The sequence below is a fragment of the Prunus mume genome, linkage group LG5, assembly GCF_029339155.1.
Source record: "Prunus mume cultivar Tortuosa linkage group LG5, ASM2933915v1, whole genome shotgun sequence".
Classification (NCBI taxonomy): Eukaryota; Viridiplantae; Streptophyta; class Magnoliopsida; order Rosales; family Rosaceae; genus Prunus; species Prunus mume.
In genome coordinates, this window is record NC_142702.1 from 5,366,733 (window position 1) to 5,388,648 (window position 21,916).

General features: G+C 39.6%; 1 protein-coding gene across 1 annotated transcript; it reads left to right on the top strand.

Annotated features, from left to right (window-relative positions):
• The first annotated feature begins 9,372 nt into the window (after positions 1 to 9,372).
• Positions 9,373 to 20,280, top strand: LOC103330831 (uncharacterized). The gene is given in 18 exon segments (XM_008233442.3): positions 9,373 to 9,638; positions 10,522 to 10,761; positions 11,694 to 11,840; positions 12,281 to 12,359; positions 13,349 to 13,532; positions 13,933 to 13,998; positions 14,434 to 14,673; positions 15,666 to 15,872; positions 15,975 to 16,278; positions 16,862 to 17,021; positions 17,443 to 17,551; positions 17,872 to 18,007; positions 18,129 to 18,184; positions 18,264 to 18,563; positions 18,660 to 18,782; positions 19,072 to 19,344; positions 19,346 to 19,747; positions 19,883 to 20,280. Coding segments are annotated over 18 exon segments (3,330 nt in total). The 5' UTR covers positions 9,373 to 9,505; the 3' UTR covers positions 20,054 to 20,280.
• Positions 20,281 to 21,916: the final 1,636 nt, after the last annotated feature.

Genomic DNA, 21,916 nt, shown 5'->3' on the forward strand with positions numbered 1-21,916 from the left:
TGCGCAGCTATATCATGGACCGATTTGTGGATGAGCAGCTTCGTTTGGGAGGATAGACTAGCGAGGTTCAACCCTTGATTGAGATCAACCGTCACGAGGGCACCAGTCGAGCCCGCCACCGCGGATGCCCCTTCCATCGAGTCCTGAAGGCGTTGCCTTCCTTATATATTCTAGTTATTTTTGGAACACTTAATGTTTATTTCTGCGTTGTATGAACATTTTGCCTTGCTTGGGGTAACATAACTTTGATTTGTTATGATATTAAATTTGTTGTCATTTGATATCAGTTGTGCAAGCAAAATGATAACCATGTGATTAATAGGAATTAGCCAAGGTCAGACTTTTCATTAGATAAGTGCTGAAAGGCAGAAGGTACAAGAGATGGTCGAGTCAAGGCTCAATACCAAAGTCTAAGAAAACATAATGTCCTAGGGTGTGTTTACTTATAGTAGTACTTGAAGTGATCAGCGTTCCAAGAATGAGACAAAGTCTTGCCTTTGGTATCACGAAGCTGATAAGTGACGAGGCGGTAGACCTTTGTAATCTTATAAAGACCTTCCCATGTAGGACTCAAGTTACCTTCAGTTGGGTTTTTGGTGGCCAAGGAAACCTTGCGTATGACCCAGACCCCAATCTTGAAAGCATGGAGTTTGACTCGGAAGTCATAGTACTTGGAGATACGATGTTTGTACGTGACATTGCGCGTGTTGGATTGGTCATGAAGCTCGTCAATGAAGTCGAGGTTCAGTGCTAACTGCTCATCATTGGCTTCGGCATCATAAGTGGAGGTTCGATAGGTAGGCTTGTCAATCTCCACTGGTGCCACGACTTCAATACCAAAGGAAAGGGAGAACGGTATCTCTCATGTTGAGGTACGAAAGATGGTGTGATAGGACTAGAGAACCTCTGGGTGTAGCTCGGCCAGCAACCCTTGGCTTTGTCAAGCTTGGTTTTCAGGTCTTCTTAGGCTTAGTTTGGGATTGCTTCACTTTTAAAAAGTTGCTTCTGTGCTTTAAAAATAATTAGCTATAAAATAAAGCAGCTCCATGTTTGGTAAACACTATTTTTAAAGTGCTGTTAGTACAAAAAGCAGTGTTAAAACCGTTTGGTAAATTTTAATATAAAATTATTGTAACTGTGAATAATTACTAAAATAGACATGATGTTAAAAGTGTTATGCACTAATCATGTGGTGGTAGTGGTAGTGATAGTGATGGAGTGGAGTTGATGGTGGAGATGAAGGCGAAGTTGATGGTTGTGGTGGTGGGGATGACAGTTGTGGAGGTGGTGGTGGTGGTGGTGGTGGTGGCGGCGGCGGCGGTGGTGGTGAATGAGGAGGAGGTGATGTTGGAGGTGGTGGTGGTGGAGGATGAGGAGGAGTAGGATGCGGTGGTTGTGGTGGTGGTGGTGGTGGCGGTGGTAAATGTGGTGGTGCAAGTAGTGGAGTTGGATGTAAAAGTGGAGGTGGTGTTATTTTTTAAAATAAATGATGATATTTTGAGAATTAAAAATTCATTAAATGTTCATCTTTGCTTCTTTTGAAAGCTTTGAAAAGCAACCTAAGTCGACTTTAAAAGTCAAAACTTTAAAATAATCGGATATTTTAATTTTACTAAACATTAAATCGCTTAACTTTAAAGTTAAGCGAAAAAGCAACCCCAAACGGGCCTTAATGATTTTGTTTACTTGTGAGGATGGGAAGGCAAAGCAAAGACGTATCTTAAGGTTGGAACAAAATTGCTTGAACTTTGCATTGTCAAATTGTCGGCCGTTATGTGACGATTGTGTGGGGATGCTGACATACGATATTCGCGCATTTAACGCTTTGATTCGAGCGCAGTGATGGTAGCTAAGGCTTCAGCCCACTTGGTGAAGTAGTCCACAGCTACAATTGCATACTTGACATGACCCTTTCCTTTAGGCATAGGTCCAATGAGGTCAAGTCCCCATTGGGCGAATGACCAATGACTCATGGTCACAACGGTTCATGTGAAGTGATGGCGAAGTATTCTTGGCGAATGGCCATATGCCCTCATGAATCTCCCGAATGACATAATTACCTTTATCCGAGTCGACACCAAGGTAGGGAAGGCTGCTTGTATAGATCGCCGCTGATGATCAAGTATCGAGCGGAATGATAGCGAACAAGCCGCGTTTCAGCAAGATCGCAGTAGTGTCCGATTCTGAAAAACTAAAGGATGAGGTCCATCTATGTGGGGCTGTGATCAATGGTACAAATGATTGGTGCTTGTGTGCTGGGCTGATCTAAGAACTCCATGTGGATGTTGCGACCGATGCCTTACTCTATGGTGAGGCTAGCTCGCCAAAGCATCAACATGATCGCTCAAAGCTCGCACCGCTTATGAGATAAGAATCAAAAGTTGCAAGCAGGTGACGGGTATGCTAAAGATATGCCATCATAGAGATGTCATTGGCAGTGAAGTTCTGATTGACTTGATGAACAACGAGTTGGGAGTCGCTAAATATCTGGATTTGCCTAGCGCCCATCTTTTTGTCTAGCCAAAGGCCAGCTAAGAGTGCTTTGTACTCAGCGACATTGTTGGAGGCGTGGAATTTGAAGCGAAGGCGTACTCAAGGACAACTTTATTTGGGGAGATAAGAATGAGGCCAACCCCATATCCCTAGACATTGGATGAGCCATCCACATATAAGGTCCACAAGGGTGGGCCAAGTCTAGGGTGTTGTTCTGGCGACGTGGACCAGCTTAAAGGAAGAGTGGGTTGGTTACGATCCGGGAACGGCCAAAGCTAGGGTTCTGTAAATTCGGAGATGAAGTCCGCAACACTCACCAATAGCCCACTTAACCAATCTACCAAAAGTCTCTGGCTTTACAATACCGCCTTAGTGGTTGGTTGGTTAAGACATGGATGGTGTGTGCTTGGAAGTATGGCTCGAGGCGTCTGGTGACACCACTAGAGTAAAGGCCGTCGATATCTCTGAACCTCGACATCTTGTAAGGCATTACTAACATAGTGCACCGGATGATCAGCACCTTCATGTGGTTAGATGAGTATTAAGCTAATGGTTGTGGTAGAGACGGAGAGGTAAATCGTGAGGTGTCTCCAGGCTTGGGTGTTAACAATAAAGGGGCCCGACTCATGTACTCCTTGAGCTCGTTGAAAGCCTTGTCACATTCGGCAGTCCAGGTGATGTTTCGTTTGTTGCCCTTAAGTGCCTTAAAGAAGGGGGCGCAGCGATTAGTGACCTTTGAGATAAACTTGGTCAGGGCCGTGACATGCCCGAAGGCTCTAGATGTCCTTGACTGTTTTGGGTATCTTCATGTCTAAGATGGCCTTGATTTTTTTTAGATTGGCTTCAATACCTCGCTAGGTGATCATGAAGCCAAGGAATTTCCCTGAAGCCACACCGAAGGCACACTTTGTGAGGTTGAGTCTCATTTTATACTGTTTCGGATGATGACCTTGATAGATAGGTTAGGGATATACTTCAATAGTGCGACTTTTGACTAGCATGTCATCGACATATGCCTCCATGGTGCTTGCCAACTAGTGGGGCAAAGAGGCTATTGACCAGACGCTGATAAGTAGCCCCGACGTTCTCGAGACCGAAGGGCATCACCTTGTAGCAGAGAGGCCACGATCAATGATGAATGATGTATAGGCTTCGTCATCATGGTGCATAAAGATCTGGTTATATCTAGAGTAAGCATCCATGAAGCTAAGAAGGGCATGGCTCTGTAGCGTTAACAAGCTGGTCGATTCGGGTAGAAGGAAGCTATCATTTGGACAAGCTCGATTAAGGTTGGTGTAGTCTACACACATGCTGGCAGTGGTTTGCGGACCATCATCACATTAGCTAGCTAGGTGGGATAGTCCACCTCCTTGACGAATCCAATCTGCTCAACTTGTCCACCTTCGCCTTCATGGCTTCGTACCTCTATGGGTCATAAGCACGACGCTTTTGAACGGGTCGGATGACAGGATTAATGCTTAGTTGATGAGAAATAACATCAGTGATATGCCGCATATCGCTGTAAGACCAGGCGAAACCTCTCGCTAAGGCGAAGGAAGGCCACAAGGTCGAGCGAAGCTCATGGGAGAGGGAGGTGCGGATCCGACCGCCGATCCGGGATGTCATCGTGGAGGCAAACAAGCTCGGGGTCTTCCGGTTTGGCATGTAATCGATTCCTCCCTAGGGTCCTCGTGTCGCTGAGTGCCGCTGAGGAGGGGCCTTGGTTCTTGTAAGGGCCTCACCCTATATGGCGATTGGTGGACTTGACCACTAAAGCATGGCAATTTGGGTACCAAGTTGGTCGCCACGCCGTGGCCGTGCCATGGGAGGTGGGGAACTTCAGCATAGGATATGCGTGAAAATAAAACCTTCATTTGCGCCAAGGCGGGTGTCCGAGGATGACATTGTAAGTTGTGGGGTTGTTAACGATAAGGAAGGGAGTGGTGACTGCCGTTGGGGTGCCGAACCAATAGAGATAGAAATGTGGATGCTTGTCAAGGGGTGAACAATATCGCCAGAGAAGCTTGACAAATGAGCGAGGACACGGAGCTCGTTGAAAGCATCAACAAACATCACACCGACCAAGTTGCGGTGTCCACCGAATACGCCCAACGTTAAAGTTAGAAATGTCTGCACGGATAATGAGTGGGTTATCATATGGGAGAATGACGCCACGTTCTTCCTCCTTACAAAAGGAGATAGGGGCCCAGCCTAATTTTTGCATCTAAGGCAGGCGTCCCTACTTAGTGTTGAAGACCTAGTGCTCATAGGAAGAACGGACATAATGTTTGATAGAGTTGTTGGAGGTTCCTGCCATTGTAGGACCACCACTAATGATGGAGATTATTGATTTGCCTTTGGTGAGGGTTAGATGGGGGTAGGAGGTTATGCACATATTTATCTAGCTTCCCTCACGAATAAGTCCTTCAATAATGTTGCACAAGGAAACACAAGATTCGGTATCGTGGCCGCTGAACTGATGGAAATGGCAGAAGACACATGTGTTTGGCATAAGCTTGTTGGTCGATCTCTTGGGGGAGGCTTAGGTATCATGGGTGCCTCGTGCACCAGGACATTCTCATAGGTCGTGTTGAGGGTGGTGAAGACCTCAAAACTAGGCTTGGGTGTAAAGGGGAGTAGAGCTCGATCACTTGTCCTGGGAGGGTTGCCTCCACTAGGCTGGTGGTGGTTGTCATGTCTGCCACGCTTGCTACTATTGAAGGTGTCTTTGTAGCTATCCTTCCTTTTGGGGTGCTTTGGGTATTTGGTGTAGGGGCAGAATGTTGAGGTGGGGCAGGTGGAGGATCACCAAAAGTACTACGTGTCGGGTAGCGAGGCCACGCTTGAAATTGAAGTACTCACCTTGGCGTGAATCGATTGCTTCATTAGCTCGCATATGTGATCCAAGGGTTGCTTTGTGAACTAGGTACCGGAAGTTGGACTCGCGGAGGCCATTGAAAGCACCAAGGCGCGCGATCGTCGATCTCGGGAAGCGAGTACTCGTGGTGGCGGGCTGCATGCTCTCGAATGGGTTCATCCTCACCTTGCCGAAACATGTACAAGTCATTTGCGAGTACTGCAATCGATGGATCATGAAATAGTCAAGGAAGGTGCGCTTGATAGTCAAATGAGTTGATGGTGCGGGGTTCACCGTAGAACCAATTCAGGCCCGCGCCGTTGAGGTTGGAAGAGAATATGAGGCACATGCCTTCATCACCAAGGCACATCCGATGGTAGACTGGAAGGAGTGGATATGGGTGAGAGGATCCTCCGTGCCCGTGTAAAAGGCGTCTGAGTGGCTGAATGTCCTTCTCTTGGGGTAATTGAGGATACGTTGGTAAAGGGCCCATGTCCATAAGGGCTAGTGGCGTGCTGCTCACTCTTTTTCAAAGAAAGCCTCATGGTCGGGTAGGCATGAGGAGAGTGTCGGTGTTGAAGGCCTGAGGTGTGGGTGGGTGAGGTTCCTACTCTTTATACGCCTCGATGTGATAAGACTCCCAATCGTCTGGATGGTAAGGCTCCCAGTTATCCGAGTCTTCTGCACCTTCTCTAGCGGGTAGGTGGATAGGCTTCGGTGGGGGCCTAAGTGTGCCACTCTTGTGTCTTGGAGATTAATAAGAATAGGGATAGGGTCTGGTTGATGGTCCAAGAGACGGTCCCTGCAATCTCTATAGATTTTGGCCGGTTCATGGGTGGTCCTTCGATGGCGAGATGTGAAGGAGCCGCAATTTGGTCGTCTCGGTGGAGGGGTCTTTACCCTTGCTGAGCCTAGACTAGGTGGGGTACTATGGCGAAAGTGCACCCGCTCGTTCGGTTGGGTATGCTCAACATCCTGAGTAAAGTCATGTTAAGAGCCCGAGGATGAGTCCTCTCCCAATTATGCTTCAGACGGAAGTCATGCTCCGACTCAATGTTCTTGGTATGAAGATGTTCGTATTTCTCGGACATCTTGGCAATGCTTGGCGCGAAGGCGCTCGACCTCTACCTAGAGGTTGACATCTGTCGAAGGTTTCTTTCAGGAGGTATCCTTGAGGGGTATGGTCTGAGTATCGTGGCTATCATTGATCGATAGCGGAGTGTGGGTAAAGAAGAGGCGGCAGGACTGATGGGAGAAGGAGCGAGTTGTCTTTGGTAGAGAAAGCGGGATTCAAAGTTGATTTCCACATACGGCGCCAAACTGTTAATGGTCATTTTGGGAGGTCAACTTAGAAAGAAGTGGATAGTCTTCAAGGAGAAGGTGAGGACCTTCGGTAAGGGAAGAGCTGCAGATGACAAAGTATGAGAAGCGATCGTCAAGCTTGGGCACCAGTGTGGTGCCGAAGGCTCTCCGATGCTTAAGTCGGCTATGAGTGGTAAATTTGGCGAGTAACAGTAAATGTGAGAAAATAGTTACCCTTCTTATTTGGGTACGCCCCTATTTATAGGGAAGTGAAAGTGGGTGGTTTGCACAAAGTTTCGATGTGGGACTTTATGCAAGTTGCTGTGGTGGTGACACGTGTCCTTGGAGATTAGGTTTAGTAGTTGGGAGCTTTGGCAGTCGAGAGCTTCGGCAAGTGTTTGGCACCTCGGAAGGGTGTCTTTCTTCGGCAGGGGAGAAGGCTTGTCTGCCTTGGTGCTAGTCATTTTGATGCTAGATATGCTTGGTTGATTATGGTGTAAACATTAATGTAGATCATCCCTGTTGTTACCATACCATGTAAATGCTTTCTTATTCGATCTGGAACTCTGCATGCCTTATGGATTTAAGAGCCCTAGAGATCGTGAAAATTTCCAAGTCAAAAGAATTCATAAATCAAAATTAAGTTGTTTACATGGCATAATCATATACAATGTTTACTTTGTTGACATCCATTTCCCTTATTATGTTTGAAATTTTACCTGTGGCTCCACATTAGAACTATAAGGATAGCCTACTTAACAATTGAAGCTTCCTTGTTTGCAGTGAACATTGCTCCTTTCATCATTCCTCTGCAGAAAAAAGATTCGACTCCTTATGCTTGATGTTCTTCCTTCAAGCAATTGATGATTTGGAGACCACTACCACTTTGCAATACTATGCGGACTTGATTTGCCCTATTCTTTAAGAAACAATAATAAAATGTAGCTTTAGAGTTATGTGGGAGTGATTTTTCCTATGAGAATATTCGATTAGAAAGATTCTCATTTCTTCTTAGCCACTTCTTTCTCTCTGCAAAATAGATCGAATAAGAGGACCACACTCGGGGGTGTTGGCCAAAGGCCCTCTGATACCTAAATTAGTTCAATTGATTCGTAGAGAAAACAATAGCTAATAGGATACAGAGATGTGTTTATGGTGTAAACTAGGCGGCCGGAGCCTTATATAAAAGAAAGAGAGAGATGAGGTGGCTAGGGTTTGTGAGGGGAAGATCTCTATAGAGTTTTAGTAGTAATTCTGACGTACCTCAATCCTTGTGTGTAGTCAAGTATTTATAAGGGGCCTCGACGAGGTTGGTGAGGTTGGTGTATTTAGAGATTTGATTTAATCAAATCCCTAATTAAGGCAAGAATCAAATACACCCAACCTGAATCAAATAATCTCCCAATTAATTCAGGTAACTCCCAATTAATTGAGAATTGTGGTAGGAATCAAATTAATTCTCAGCCTAATTAGGTAATGTTCAATTTAATTGGGCAATCCCCAATTAAATTGAGTAACTCCCAATTAAGTTGAATAATTCCCAATTAGGTCAAATAATCCCCAAATAGAAGGAATTATTTGACATAGGGTTCTGATTTAATTCGGTTTCCACAAATGCCCCTCCAGCTTCTACATGGCGCGTGGTGGCATGTAGGAGATGTGAATCATCTATTGGGAATACTTGTAGTTTAGTGTGACAAGAAACTAATGATTTGAATAATTATTTATTAGTGTGCAATGTTCTTTTGGTGATTTGGATGGAAAGGAACAGTTTAACTCAAAGCCAAAGTTGGGCAGTTTGTGGACTATTTATGAGATATGGCTAGACTTTGGGCCTCTCTATGGGCTTCAGTCTCATCTGTATCATGATTGCCCATTCTTTCTCTTAAATTTGGAAAGGGAAGCAAGCTGCTATATCGTAGTTGTCCTGATTGTACTTTGGGGGTTTTCTGCATTGTTGGACGCTGTACTGTCATACTTTTCTTTTGGTTTCTTATAAATTGTAGGCTTCGTGCACTTTGATTGTACTTCCCATTCATATTAATTTGCTGGTTGAAGTCTGAAGTCTATTTTTACATAAAATTAATTATAACAACTATAAAAGAAAGATATCTAATAAAGTGATGAATTTTACATATTACATTGGACTACCCAGTTCTTGCTTAACTACGTTTTATTTAGAATTATATTTCTGTACACATTTGATGCATTGGATTAAGAATCTGTGACTGATGATTTTATTGTTATACTGATTATTCTGATATTCATTTTATTTGTTATGGAAGCTGGACATTTATACAGATTGTCCATTGAGTTTAAACTCCATGTGTATTGTTGCATACCTCTGTTTTTTGATTTGTATATATTAGGCAGTTGTTAGCAGCTCCTGACAAACTCAGTTTGTTTTCTTTTTTCTTTTTCTGGGTTTGATCTTAGAGCATTTTAGTTAACCTGTTGGTAACTACTGGATGCGGTTAAACTAAAGAAAAAGAACTAATATAAAAGTAAAGTAAAAAGAAATTAATGTAGGACAAGTGTAGAATAGGAAAGAGAACGAACAAAATTAATTAAAAAATATAAAAAAGTAAAAGGGAATGTAAGTGAAAAAAAAAGGAGTGGGAAAATCAGATCCCTAAAACTAAACTAAAACCAAAATCCAATTTTCCTCAATAAAAAAAACCCCCATTATCCATATCTTTTTCTCGTGAAGCAAATACAATAATATATTATCAGTCACCACCGTCTTGATGTTTTACTGCTTTAAAGTAATTTTGAGTCTGATTGATCCACAAGATCAGCTACCAGTCCACTGATATGTGGTGGAAGTGATCGGTTTACTACTAAGAATCAGCCATGGCTTCTTCTTTACCGGGTCAACTCGTTTTTCTCTTAGAGAATGGACATCATGTGTGGGAGGACCAATCTCTCATCAAGTGGAGGAAGAGAGATGCACATGTCCCTTTACGTTGCCATGATTCAATTGAAGGTGAGAAACTAAACCCATTTCAATTTCAGTTTCGTATTTGGATTAAGAGTGTTTTCATGTTGCTGGAAGTTTTGCTTTGTCTCACGTTGCCTTGTTAAATTTTGGTTAATGGAGTTTTTTGTTGCTGGAATTTTGTAAATGTTTGGGATATAATTCTGTTTGATTCAGAATCACATTCAATCTTCAGACGAATGAAGAGTTCTATGAAGTGGGTTTATGATCGTGAATTAGGGGATTTCATGTGATAAAAATAATATGAAGTACTCATGTAATGCGAGTATATTATAAATGCATTTAGCTATTTTCTTTATTATAAATTTCAGGTTCTACATGCAATATTTATTGGAAATGATTTAGCAATGTCATTTAGATGTTTCGACTTTGCAAATTATACAAACACACATTGAATATATATAATAATTATGTATAAGCAAGCTCATCGATTGGCCTGACACATTTTGAATTTTTGTTGGAGTTTTGTTGCATTGGTTTTTGGTAAAAATGCATTTTCTTAAATATGAAGAGTGAATAGGGAAACATGTTATGCAGTTGTGAATATGTGTAGAATCTCACATTGTTCAGAAACTGCATCATGGTATGGTATATGAGCTTGAGCTTGACGTTGCATCTTGCCATCAAGATGAGCTTTTGGTATAGGAACATGGGACAGGAATCTTGTACCTATTCCCAAGCCTTGAAATCACGAAACATGGTCTACGTTATAGGCACATAGAGGGATTCTAATTGGTATAATGGTTTGGGTCCATGATGCGGAACCCCCCCTCTCTAAGTTCTGTGTGTTATTTTATCTTATCATTGGCTTGGAATCTTACTTCTTTTCTATTTCTTTTAGAAGATATCTGACGTTCGTTATGTGGTGTAGGATCTCTTAAATACTGGTATGAGCGCAACAAAGTGAATTTTCTGGTATCCAACTCTGCTGTTTGGGATGATGATGCTGTTCCTGGAGCTCTTGATAGCGCGGCCCTTTGGGTCAAGGACTTGCCTTTTGTGAAGTCTTTGTCAGGCTATTGGAAATTCTTCTTGGCTTCCAGTCCTAGAAATGTTCCTGTAAATTTTTATGACACTGCATTTCAGGATTCTGAGTGGGAAACCTTGCCAGGTAAGCATATATGTATCTTTCACTTTTTCTTGCCTTAAAATCTGACAAACCTACACATATATATTTGGTATGCTGTGTTAGAATATAGCAGTGATAGTTGTTTCATAAAATCATTAATGAAATTTGTTTCATTGCAAAATATGTATCTATACCTGCATGCCAGAAACTTATTGCATCGTTTTACTTCAACTACGATTTTTCTCTATGCTGTTTCTTTATATATTCTTATTTGCAACAGTGTAGTATTGCATTCGAGGTAATTTTATGGCTAAGTGAGAGAATTTGAAAGGCATGTTTAGTAACGTGTATGAAATGTTTGGGTTATAATGAGGGGAATTTTTTATTTTTTATTTTTAGTTTTTTCTGTATTTCAGTTAGCTTATGTAAGAGTCAGCTTCACATGAGAGTTGGGATCCAATCTTAACTTCACTGTGGATTAGCTTCAAGGAAAGAAAGGGAAAAACTTCCATTTTATTGCTTATTGGCTACTGGTTATTCTCATAGAGGATTTTCACTATCATAAATTGGCCTTTTATTTTACTATTCGTTTTCTTTAAAGAGAGATACGCATATGCGTTAGCGAAACTGTTCAGTAAGTGCCGCTCACAAATAAGTCAGTTCTTTCCAGATAATAAATTGTGCTTTGAACTATAGGCGCTAACTGAAGCTTGTATAATTGTGAAAATTCTTTTCTAAGTGCTTGTACTATGATTTCATGATTCCGTATTTATTTTATTTTGTTCTCCAAAATAGACAATTTAAGAATACTTTGATAACCTTATTCCTTGTAGTGTTTTGAGCTTTAGCAATAGCATATGGAACAAATTTATGAATGATTTATGTTATAAATTTATCATGATTTTTCATATCTAACACATGCAATTATTATCCAACGACCGTGTCTCATTATTTTGTGTTCTCTCATGGAACAGTTCCTTCAAACTGGCAGATGCATGGATTTGATCGGCCTATTTATACAAACGTTGTTTATCCATTTCCACTTGATCCACCTTCTGTTCCTGTGGACAACCCTACTGGCTGCTATAGGACATACTTTCACATTCCTAAAGAATGGAAGGGTATGATCCATTTGATTGCCTTGCTGATTGTAGCTGATTACTATTTATTGGAGCTTTTTTATTCTTTTGTTTTTATTTTTCTTTGTTGTTCCCTTTTACATTATGCTTACTGATCAGTATTCTATCAAACCTGTGCTACTTATATCTCGTATACATCGAAGTAAGTTTTATTTTCCACTTTGTAATGTAACCATTTTGAAATGTAATATGTAGCGCAATTTGACCTGAATTTGTGTTAATGATTTGAAATGTGGCTAATAGAAGTATTGCCTCACAGATTGGATTTTCTGCTATATGTACGTACGAATGCATGCATGCACCTATATTACAGTCACAGACACACAGACACACACAAAAATGACATTTCCATGACATCCCTCAACTCTGTTGATCATTCTTTCTGTGGGAAAAATTTATATGACATGTTTACCATTTGACAGGTCGCAGGATTTTGTTGCATTTTGAAGCTGTTGATTCTGCATTCTGTGCATGGCTAAATGGGGTCCTGATAGGATATAGGTAATAAATACTTGTAAGAACTTTTGTGAATTATCATAATTATCCTGTAGGTGGATGCTTTTATGCTATACCCTATGTCATACTTCCATTCATGGAGTCTTCTCAGCGTGTGTTACTGTTTTCTGAACATATGCATTTTACATGGAATTTATCTCAGTCAGGTATATGTTGACAGATTAAGATTGCGCACATTTGTGAATAAGAGATACAGGGAGTGAGTTTAAGATGCTCATGGAGGATCTTCTTTTGCAATCTACTATTTTTCACTTTTCTCTTTCGCAACATACAAATTAAAAGTTAAATATAAAATGCAAAAAGAGAGAGTAACCCACATGGAATATAAAGAACATAAAGTCCCCAACTCTTAAAGCTGAGTATGGATACTGTTTTGTTGCTGATAAATAATTTATCAAGTAAATAGAATAATGTATATCGTGCTGAGAGTCTTTTGCTACCATATGGTTTAGCAAGAAAAGGGGCATTTAATTGTTAATAACTTAAAAATGAAGCATGGTGAGTATGACATGACTGAGTTATACTAATTACCAATCTTTGAACATAGCTTCCTTTTTTTTTTCTTTCCCTTTTTTCTGTTAATGTATTGTTTATCATACCAAGAATATGTATTAGCCTTGAAAGGAACTTTGTTTAATAAATGGTCCAGCCGCTGAATGATCTGACTTAAATATTTTGTTTCTTTTTGGTGGTGGGGAAATTCTTGGGAAGTTTCATTTTGAATTATTTGATGGTTGTTTAATCAGTTAGGAATTCGGATGTTAGTAGAGTCTTGTTTACTTTTTCACAAGTAGAAAATGAATCCTAAGCATTTGAGATGGTCATATGTGCACTTGTCGGTTTTGTAACCGTATCACCGAGTACATACAACTATATCAAATTGAAGATTGTTTTCCACTTATAAGGGATGCATGGTTTGGTAGGAATCCCCTGTGAGATACGTTAACAAACTTTTCAATATCGTGCTAGGTCAGTCAGGACAGTAGACTTCCTGCTGAATTTGAAATCACTGATTATTGTTATCCATCTGATATGGACAAGAAAAATGTACTAGCTGTTCAAGTATTCAGATGGAGTGATGGCTCCTACCTTGAAGATCAAGATCATTGGTGGTTATCTGGCATTCATCGTGACGTGCTTCTTCTTTCCAAGCCACAGGTCTTTATTGTCTTCTTTCTTGCCTTTGTATCCTCTCTTTTAATTACAATTGGTACTTCTTGGAATTAGTACATAGTTGGTGACTGGGGACAAGCATGTATACATTGATGATTTGCATGGCTACTTTTCTATCATAAGATCACTCCATCTCTTTGCAAGTCATTATTGTTCTTCCTTTCCCATTTTGCAAAATCGACACATTGGAGGCAAAGAATTAGGACAGTTAATGCTATATGGAAATCTGACCTAGTTCTTCAATGTTCTAAGCCATATTTTATTTTGATTACACATATAGATTATCTAAATTATTTCCTTATTCTTTAACGTAAACTGGTAATGTGCTGCTACCTGTACTGGAGCATTGCATAATATTAAATCCTAAAAAATAACTGATGTGCAGGTATTCATTGCAGACTACTTTTTCAAATCAACTCTGGCTGAGGATTTTTCGTATGCAGACATACAGGCAAGTATTTATCAATCGAGGATGGATCTTTTTGTTTTTACAAAGTATTAAGTACAAACAATATTTTGCAGTTTTGTCTAGATGGTTGACCTCTTGCACATAACTGGACAATAATTTGTAACCCATTGAATCATATGATAAACTCCAAAAACAATAAAGGATACAGGAAATGTCTAATGTGCTTAGGTTAGAGAAATTCCTGTCTGTTAATGGTTTTTATTCATACTATCTGATTATATGTGCATGTGCTCACTTTTTTTCTTCTTTTGAGTATCGCAGTGTCTGTTAATGTAGACTGTCATTGATTTATCAGTCAAGATTTTGGAATCTACCCTTGTATCAATGTGCAATATGATGAGATTATGTTCTCTTCTCAGTGCTATTGCCCTACATTGAAAACATTTTAAAATATTGTTGTCTTGCACTTTTGACCAGGTTGAAGTGAAAATAGATAACTCCAGAGAAACATCTAAAGATAGCGTTCTTGCAAACTATGTTATAGAAGCTGCATTATTTGACACTGCGTGCTGGTACAGCATTGATAGATATGCTGACCTGCACTTGTCCAATGTGGCTAGTATAAAGCTTAATCTCTCATCCAGCACGAGTCTGGGGTTTCATGGTTATTGGCTGGTAGGGAGACTGGACATGCCGAGGCTTTGGTCTGCAGAGCAAGTGAGGAATTATTATTTTTTGTTTCTTCCTAGTTTGTTCCTAAGCTAAAACCCTTTTAAGCAATATATACTTTCTTGCTTATTGATATTCTCAACTTTGTTGAGTCATTGGAGTTACCAAAAATGTCTGTCAAGTGCTGGAAGTACCCTGGCACTGGGAATTTTTTAGGGTGCTGCACCGTTTAACCTAATGTGTATGTTTGTGTGTGCTGCACCGTTCTGTTTATATAACTTAGTTTGCTTTTCTCTTCTAGACATGTGGGAAAAATTGGTCAACTGTAAATATCATATCTTGTTAAATTATAACAGTCTAAGAGTAATTAGATTTTTCTCATTCATATGACTCCAGAGTTTGTGAAAATTTCTTTTAACTTAAATTTAATGCCTTAAAAGACCATGGTTGAGTCTTCTTTCTACCTTGAGCTTCAATGGGGTGATATTGTGAATACTACGTAGGTGACTACAAACTTTCCCCCTTACCTAAGCATTAGCTAGGGTTAAGGGTTAGTCACGTCATGTTGAAAGTATGGCTTTGGTACTTTCTTGCTCCATTTAAGCATAAAGTAGATGGATGACTCAAGCATAATAGTAAGAAAAGATGTTTTGAGAAAAACAAAAAATATACATTAGATAAATCATGATATGAAACTAAAAGTTTTGTAGCCCCAATAACAAGAAGTATCTAAAACCTTGCATTGTACATTTGGTGGTATTTTTTTTTTTCTTTTTCCTTCTTATGGGCAAACGCTAAAGCATTGTACATTAGCTTAGGAAAAGAATATTAAAGTATTCAATCATATGGTTTATTATCACTATGTAACACAGTGTTCTCGGTTATTAATTAGATGTTTTTATCTTCTCATCTTTCATATAAGATCAAACGGTTTCATGATGATGATTCGTTTCCCAGAGTTTGTGTTACAGTATTTGCTTTTGAACTCTTTTCCTGTGTCCAACATACATATTTCATAACTGATTGTTTACCGTGTGCAGCCAAGCCTGTACACTCTTGCTGTTTCATTGAAAGATGCATCTGGCAACCTTCTGGACTGTGAATCATGCCTAGTAGGCATACGGCAAGTATCAAAAGCCCCCAAACAGCTGCTTGTTAATGGGCATCCAATAATAATAAGGGGTGTGAACAGGCATGAGCATCATCCACGTCTGGGGAAGACAAACATAGAATCCTGCATGGTTAAGGTAACACATACTTTACTTCTCCTTGTCTGTTCTCTGCTAGCCAAGTTGATTTGCAACTGGAGTTGATGGTTCTTGGAATTTTAATCACTATTCTGTGTACAGGATTTGGTTTTAATGAAGCAATACAATATCAATGCTGTGAGAAACAGTCATTATCCCCAACATCCTCGTTGGTACGAGCTCTGTGATTTGTTTGGCATGTACATGATAGATGAAGCCAACCTTGAAACCCATGGTTTTGATCTTTCTGGGCATGTGAAGCATCCTACTTTGGAACCCAGCTGGGCTACTGCAATGATGGACCGTGTGATAGGCATGGTTGAGAGAGACAAAAATCATGCTTGCATTATCTCTTGGTCCTTAGGGAATGAAGCTGGATATGGACCTAATCATTCTGCTTTAGCTGGTAAACTGCTGTTCTTTTATCATATCCATTTTTTTGTCCAGCTTTGAAGGAACTTTTAGAAAATGTTATTACTTTGTACTTGTTCGAGAATTATTGCTTCACCTCGACATATTTCTCCTAGAAGATATATTCATTTTACAGAAGTAGACAATGGGAATCATTTTATGGCTTTAGTAAGTTACCTTGAAATGATGGTGATGGATTTGGGTTCAAAATTTTGAAAATAAGGAAATGATGGTCAGAACTGGCGTTCATCTGGGAATGGGCCTTACTTTAGGGAAAGTGAATATTTTCGAAAGAAAGAAGCCTGCACTCTAATTTTGAGTAATTGATATATAATTAATTATACTAAAGTTGAGTAAGTAAGTTAACATCACCTTTTTCTATAAGTTGGGCAATATTCTGTCTTTGTATTTTATTTTTCATTTTTTAAAATGTTAGTGTTTCTTATGAAAAATAATTATTATTATTATGATCACCCTCAAAATTTTGAACGGTATAATTGAAGTTGCATGTAAGGCATCTCTTCCCCCCCCGGTTTCATATCACTCATGGTTTTGAAGACTTGTTCACCTGAATTCAGGCTGGGTTCGTGGAAAGGATCCCTCACGGCTGGTACATTACGAAGGGGGTGGATCCAGAACCTCATCCACAGATATTGTATGTCCCATGTATATGCGGGTCTGGGACATGTTGAAGATTTCGAGTGATCCAAATGAAACACGCCCTTTGATATTGTGCGAGTATGTAAATTTTTTCACTCTTCCCTTTTTGTTATAGTTTGAGCATAGTTTGTTGGTTTACCATTATTCCCAATGTTCGAAGATGAGTCAAATGTTATTTATATTCTGGCACTTCTCACCTTTGGGCCCCTCCACCAATAGAGTCCAACATGCGAAATTCAACTTATATAGGAGGTTGCAACCAATCCAAAAAAAAAAAGGGAGGTTGCAGTTTTTGCTCTACACCTTTATCAGGATCTCTTGCTCTTACCATGCAAAAGTTTGTTGCTTTGCCACTGCTCCCAAATTCTTAAGCTATTAGAATTTGGGCCAAATGTATTCTAAACTGCTAATTTATTTTGTAAAGTTATACAAGATACCTCTGTTTATGCTCATGGCAATGCAAATTTCTTCACTTAAAAGTTTGAGAAAATAATGGCAGGTATTCACATGCAATGGGAAACAGCAATGGGAATTTACATGAATATTGGGAAGTAATTGATAGCACATTTGGTCTTCAAGGAGGCTTTATCTGGGAATGGGTTGATCAGGTCAAGTATCCTTGCTGTTCATAAGAAATGCACTGATGATTTATCAACATTACATTAAATATTGAGTTTCAAGCCATCTTACACTCTTGAAACCCCTTTACTTTAATTTATTGGGCATAACCACATAACATCAACATAAAATTGAAACTGGTAAATATCATCATCATTTTCTTCTTCTTATCCCCCAACCACCAACCACCAACCCCTAACCTCTCTCTCTCTCTCTCTCTCTCTCTCTCTCTCTCTCTCTCTCACGAAATCTTTGTTGTTCAGAACCAGAAATTACATCAGGGGGTAATAGATTTTCTCTTTGTATATAGGCCCTGTTGAAGGATAATGCAGATGGTAGTAAGCATTGGGCATATGGGGGTGACTTTGGTGATGTTCCTAATGATTTAAACTTCTGTTTGAATGGCCTTACATGGCCAGATCGAACTCCTCATCCAGCACTGCATGGTAAGTTGATGATTTATGTTATACTTACAAGTACCTCTGTCCTTTGAGTTCTTTAAGATAATATTTGTATGTCATTTTTCAATTTATTTTCATGTCTCATTTCTTCGGTTATTGTTTTCAGAAGTCAAGTATGTGTACCAACCAATCAAGGTTTCATTTAGCGAAGAAACACTAAGGGTAAGTTTCACATAGTATTTGCTTTCATTTTATTTTATTATTTTCCGGAATACTTATTTACCTGAAATATACCTTGCAGATAACAAATACCCACTTTTATAAAACAACACAAGGATTGGAGTTCAGCTGGGATGTTCATGGGGATGGATGCAAACTTGGATCCGGAATTCTACCTTTTCCGTTGATTGAACCTCAGAAGAGTTATGATATTAAGTGGCGGTCAGCTCTGTGGTATCCTCTATGGACTTCGTCATCTGCAGAGGAATATTTTTTAACAATAACAGCTAAGCTTTTGCGTTCCACACGCTGGGTTGAAGCTGGTCATGTTATCTCATCTACCCAAGTCCAGTTGCCTTCCAAAAGAGAGATTGTTCCTCATGTAGTTGCTTTTGCTTAATACCCACTTTGACAATAAGAATGAAGTTTACATGTTTTGTCATATAAAAACATTTTTACAATTGGCCTTGATTTCCAGGTCATCAAGACTGAAGATGCTGTGTTTGTCAGTGAAACTCTTGGGGATAAAATTAGAGTCAGCCGAGATAGCTTTTGGGAGATCATATTTAGTGTTCAAACGGGAACAGTTGACAGCTGGACGGTATTTTACACCATTGTTATTTACATTTTTTTTGTTGATAACAAATTTTTCTTTATAAAACCAAAGTTATTTTAAGAATGATTTCCCTCCAGGTTTTATGATTGTAGTTGCCTGGTTATTGTTCTATTTTCTGTTGGGATAAGCATTGTATGATTTTTCCTTTTTGTTCCTAAGGATGTTCCGTCTCCTGTAGATTGAGGGTTGCTTATTTGTTGACGACCGAACCTCTTTGATTGTACTTCTCAATTTCATTAATACTCATTCTGTTTCCTATTTAAAAAAATGGTAGGTCGAAGGAGTCCCTTTGATGACGAAAGGCATATTTCCATGCTTCTGGCGAGCACCAACAGATAATGACAAAGGAGGAGGTGCCAGTAGTTATTTCTCCTTATGGAAAGCTGCTCATATTGATAACCTTCATTATATTACCCAAAGCTGTTCTATACAGAATAAGACGGACCATCTTGTGAAAATAGCTGTGGCTTTTCTTGGTGTTCCAAAGGAGGAGGGTGCTAAGAGGAAAAAGATAAAAATTGAAGTTGATGTGATTTACACAATTTACCGGTTCAGGAGACGTTGTTGTTGAATGTAATGTAAGACCAAGTTCGAACCTTCGACTTCTGCCACGTGTGGGAGTTGAGTTCCATTTGGATAAGTCAATGGATCAGATTAAGTGGTATGGAAGAGGACCATTTGAATGTTATCCAGACAGAAAAGCAGCTGCTCATGTTGCGGTCTATGAGCAGAAAGTGGATGACATGCATGTCCCTTATATAGTTCCTGGGGAATGTTCAGGTAGGGCAGATGTTAGATGGGTGACATTCCAAAACAAGGATGGTTTCGGAATATATGCATCAGTGTATGGCAGCTCTATGCCTATGCAACTAAATGCAAGTTACTACACCACAGCTGAGCTTGATCGGGCAACGCATAATGAAGATCTTATCAAAGGAGATGACATTGAGGTAATTTCTTCTACATCATCAATCCATATCTTTCATTTCAGTACCAGTAGATTGTTTCTGGACATCCATTATGAGTAATATACAGAGGATGGTTTATGGTTTAGGGTCTAGGGTTTATGGTTTACTGTGTTACAGGTTCATCTTGATCACAAGCACATGGGCCTGGCTGGGGATGATAGTTGGTCGCCCTGCGTCCACGAGGAGTATCTGGTTCATGCTGTTCCATACTCATTTTCAATTAGGCTGTGCCCGATAACCCCTGCAACCTCTGGCCAAGCCGTGTACAAAACTCAACTTCAAAACTAGTAGACATGATGGGCTCAAGAACTTGGTAATGAGTACCGAGTGATTGACAATGTATGTGGCCATGAAATAAGATGTCTAGCTTATTTGCAACGAATAATATAAAGGCAAAACATATCAGTCTGTAATATTCTGATTATGAAACATTTGTATTTAATAGTGCTTTTGTCTGAAGCATTTTAGTGGTGGATCATGCCTACTACAATCAATCTAAGCAATTTAGTACTTTCCCTCCTATTTGTCACTTTACTTAACTAGTATACGCGGCGGGTTCTTATTTTAGTTGAATTCTTCCCATAATAAGAATGCGACCGCATTCCTATGGACGTGGCAACTTCATGAGATTAGCCATCATTGCATATGTGATTTTGTAACTTTTTCCATTTAGAATCGAAGCAAGTTTTGGTATAATTTTAGGGATTCCGAGACTTTGCATTCAGAGGTTGTGCATTTTCCCCATTTCATTAAATCCAAACCATTCTAATAATCAAACATCTTAACATGACACCTCATTTCCCCTCCAAAGCTCACGCGTTAAACTGACCTTTAACGTTAACATCAGTTTTTGAGCGTTGTCCTTCAGTGTTGAAACCGTGATCGATCAGGAGCAAATACCATCAACGAATAATTGTTGAATCCATTCACGATTATCCAGATGCTTGTTTCTTTGGTTTTAGTGAAGCCACTGATGGTGTCAAGTCATTGATTCCAAAACATTAGGTTGTTATAAGCCAAGGTGGAGCAGACATACCTAATATAATCAAAACAAGCCTTGATTATAAAGGACGTATGTCAAATTGGTAGCATGTAATATACATATATATATATATATATATGTGGTTATGATTCTATGAACAAAATATAATGATAATCGTATCTCTGCATATAAGATGGTGCGAATCACAACCATTAAAAATTGAAGGCCCCATATAGCAAGGCAGTGAAGAAAACCCAGAGGAGAAAGTACCCAAAACCATTCAAAATTGAAGATCCCAGATCAGGGCAATACTGAAGCACAAAATTTCAGGGGCCAAGAAAGAAAGAAACATGCTCAAACTGACGTTAACGTGTGTGAGTTTTGGGGAAGAAAAAAAAAACAGTAACTCCAAGTTTAATGACGTGCCATGTTTTAAGACGTTAGATTATTAGAATGGTTTGGACACATGACCCATCCCGAATTCTCCATTAGAACCTGTGACAGGGTGCAAAGAGCAAATATTGGGGTGCCAATAAAATCACCTTTTTTTTTTCTTTGCTTTGTTTCATCGTTCGGAATGGATATGAAATGACTATATGCAATGAATCATTTGAAATTCATTTGATTTTCATTTCATTGTTATTCAAATATTGGCATAGTAATCTAAACAAATGATTTTGACATTGTAATGTCATCTAAATTGGAGATGCCTATCTACCTTAAATCGTGTTCAAGGTGAGACTAGTCTTCTCTTTCTTCCTGTCTGCTGGTTCCACACTAGTGTGAACTTATGAACTCTTGCATGTAGCCTTCCTCTGCGCTAATGGCATATTTCCCTTCATCAAAGTTGTTTATCTATGTCGTGGCTCTAATATGCTAAAATTTAAACTTTATCCAAGAAGTATAGCCATCTTAAGACGTGTCTAAGTGTAACCTCTTCATCCTTGTCTGCTTTGTTAATGTAGGCTCAAATTCTATCTTGCATGTCGATTTCCCTTGCTCATATGAGAAAGTTCATGATGAAAGTTGTTGAGAATTTTGTAGTCTACAACATATCCAAAATTCGTAGTCATCCAGCAAGTTTATCCCTCTTGAAAGTCGTACAAGCTTAAACAAGCTTCTTTGTTGCCAATTGTTGTTTTGGTGGTTGTTCTCCTTGGGAGGTGAAT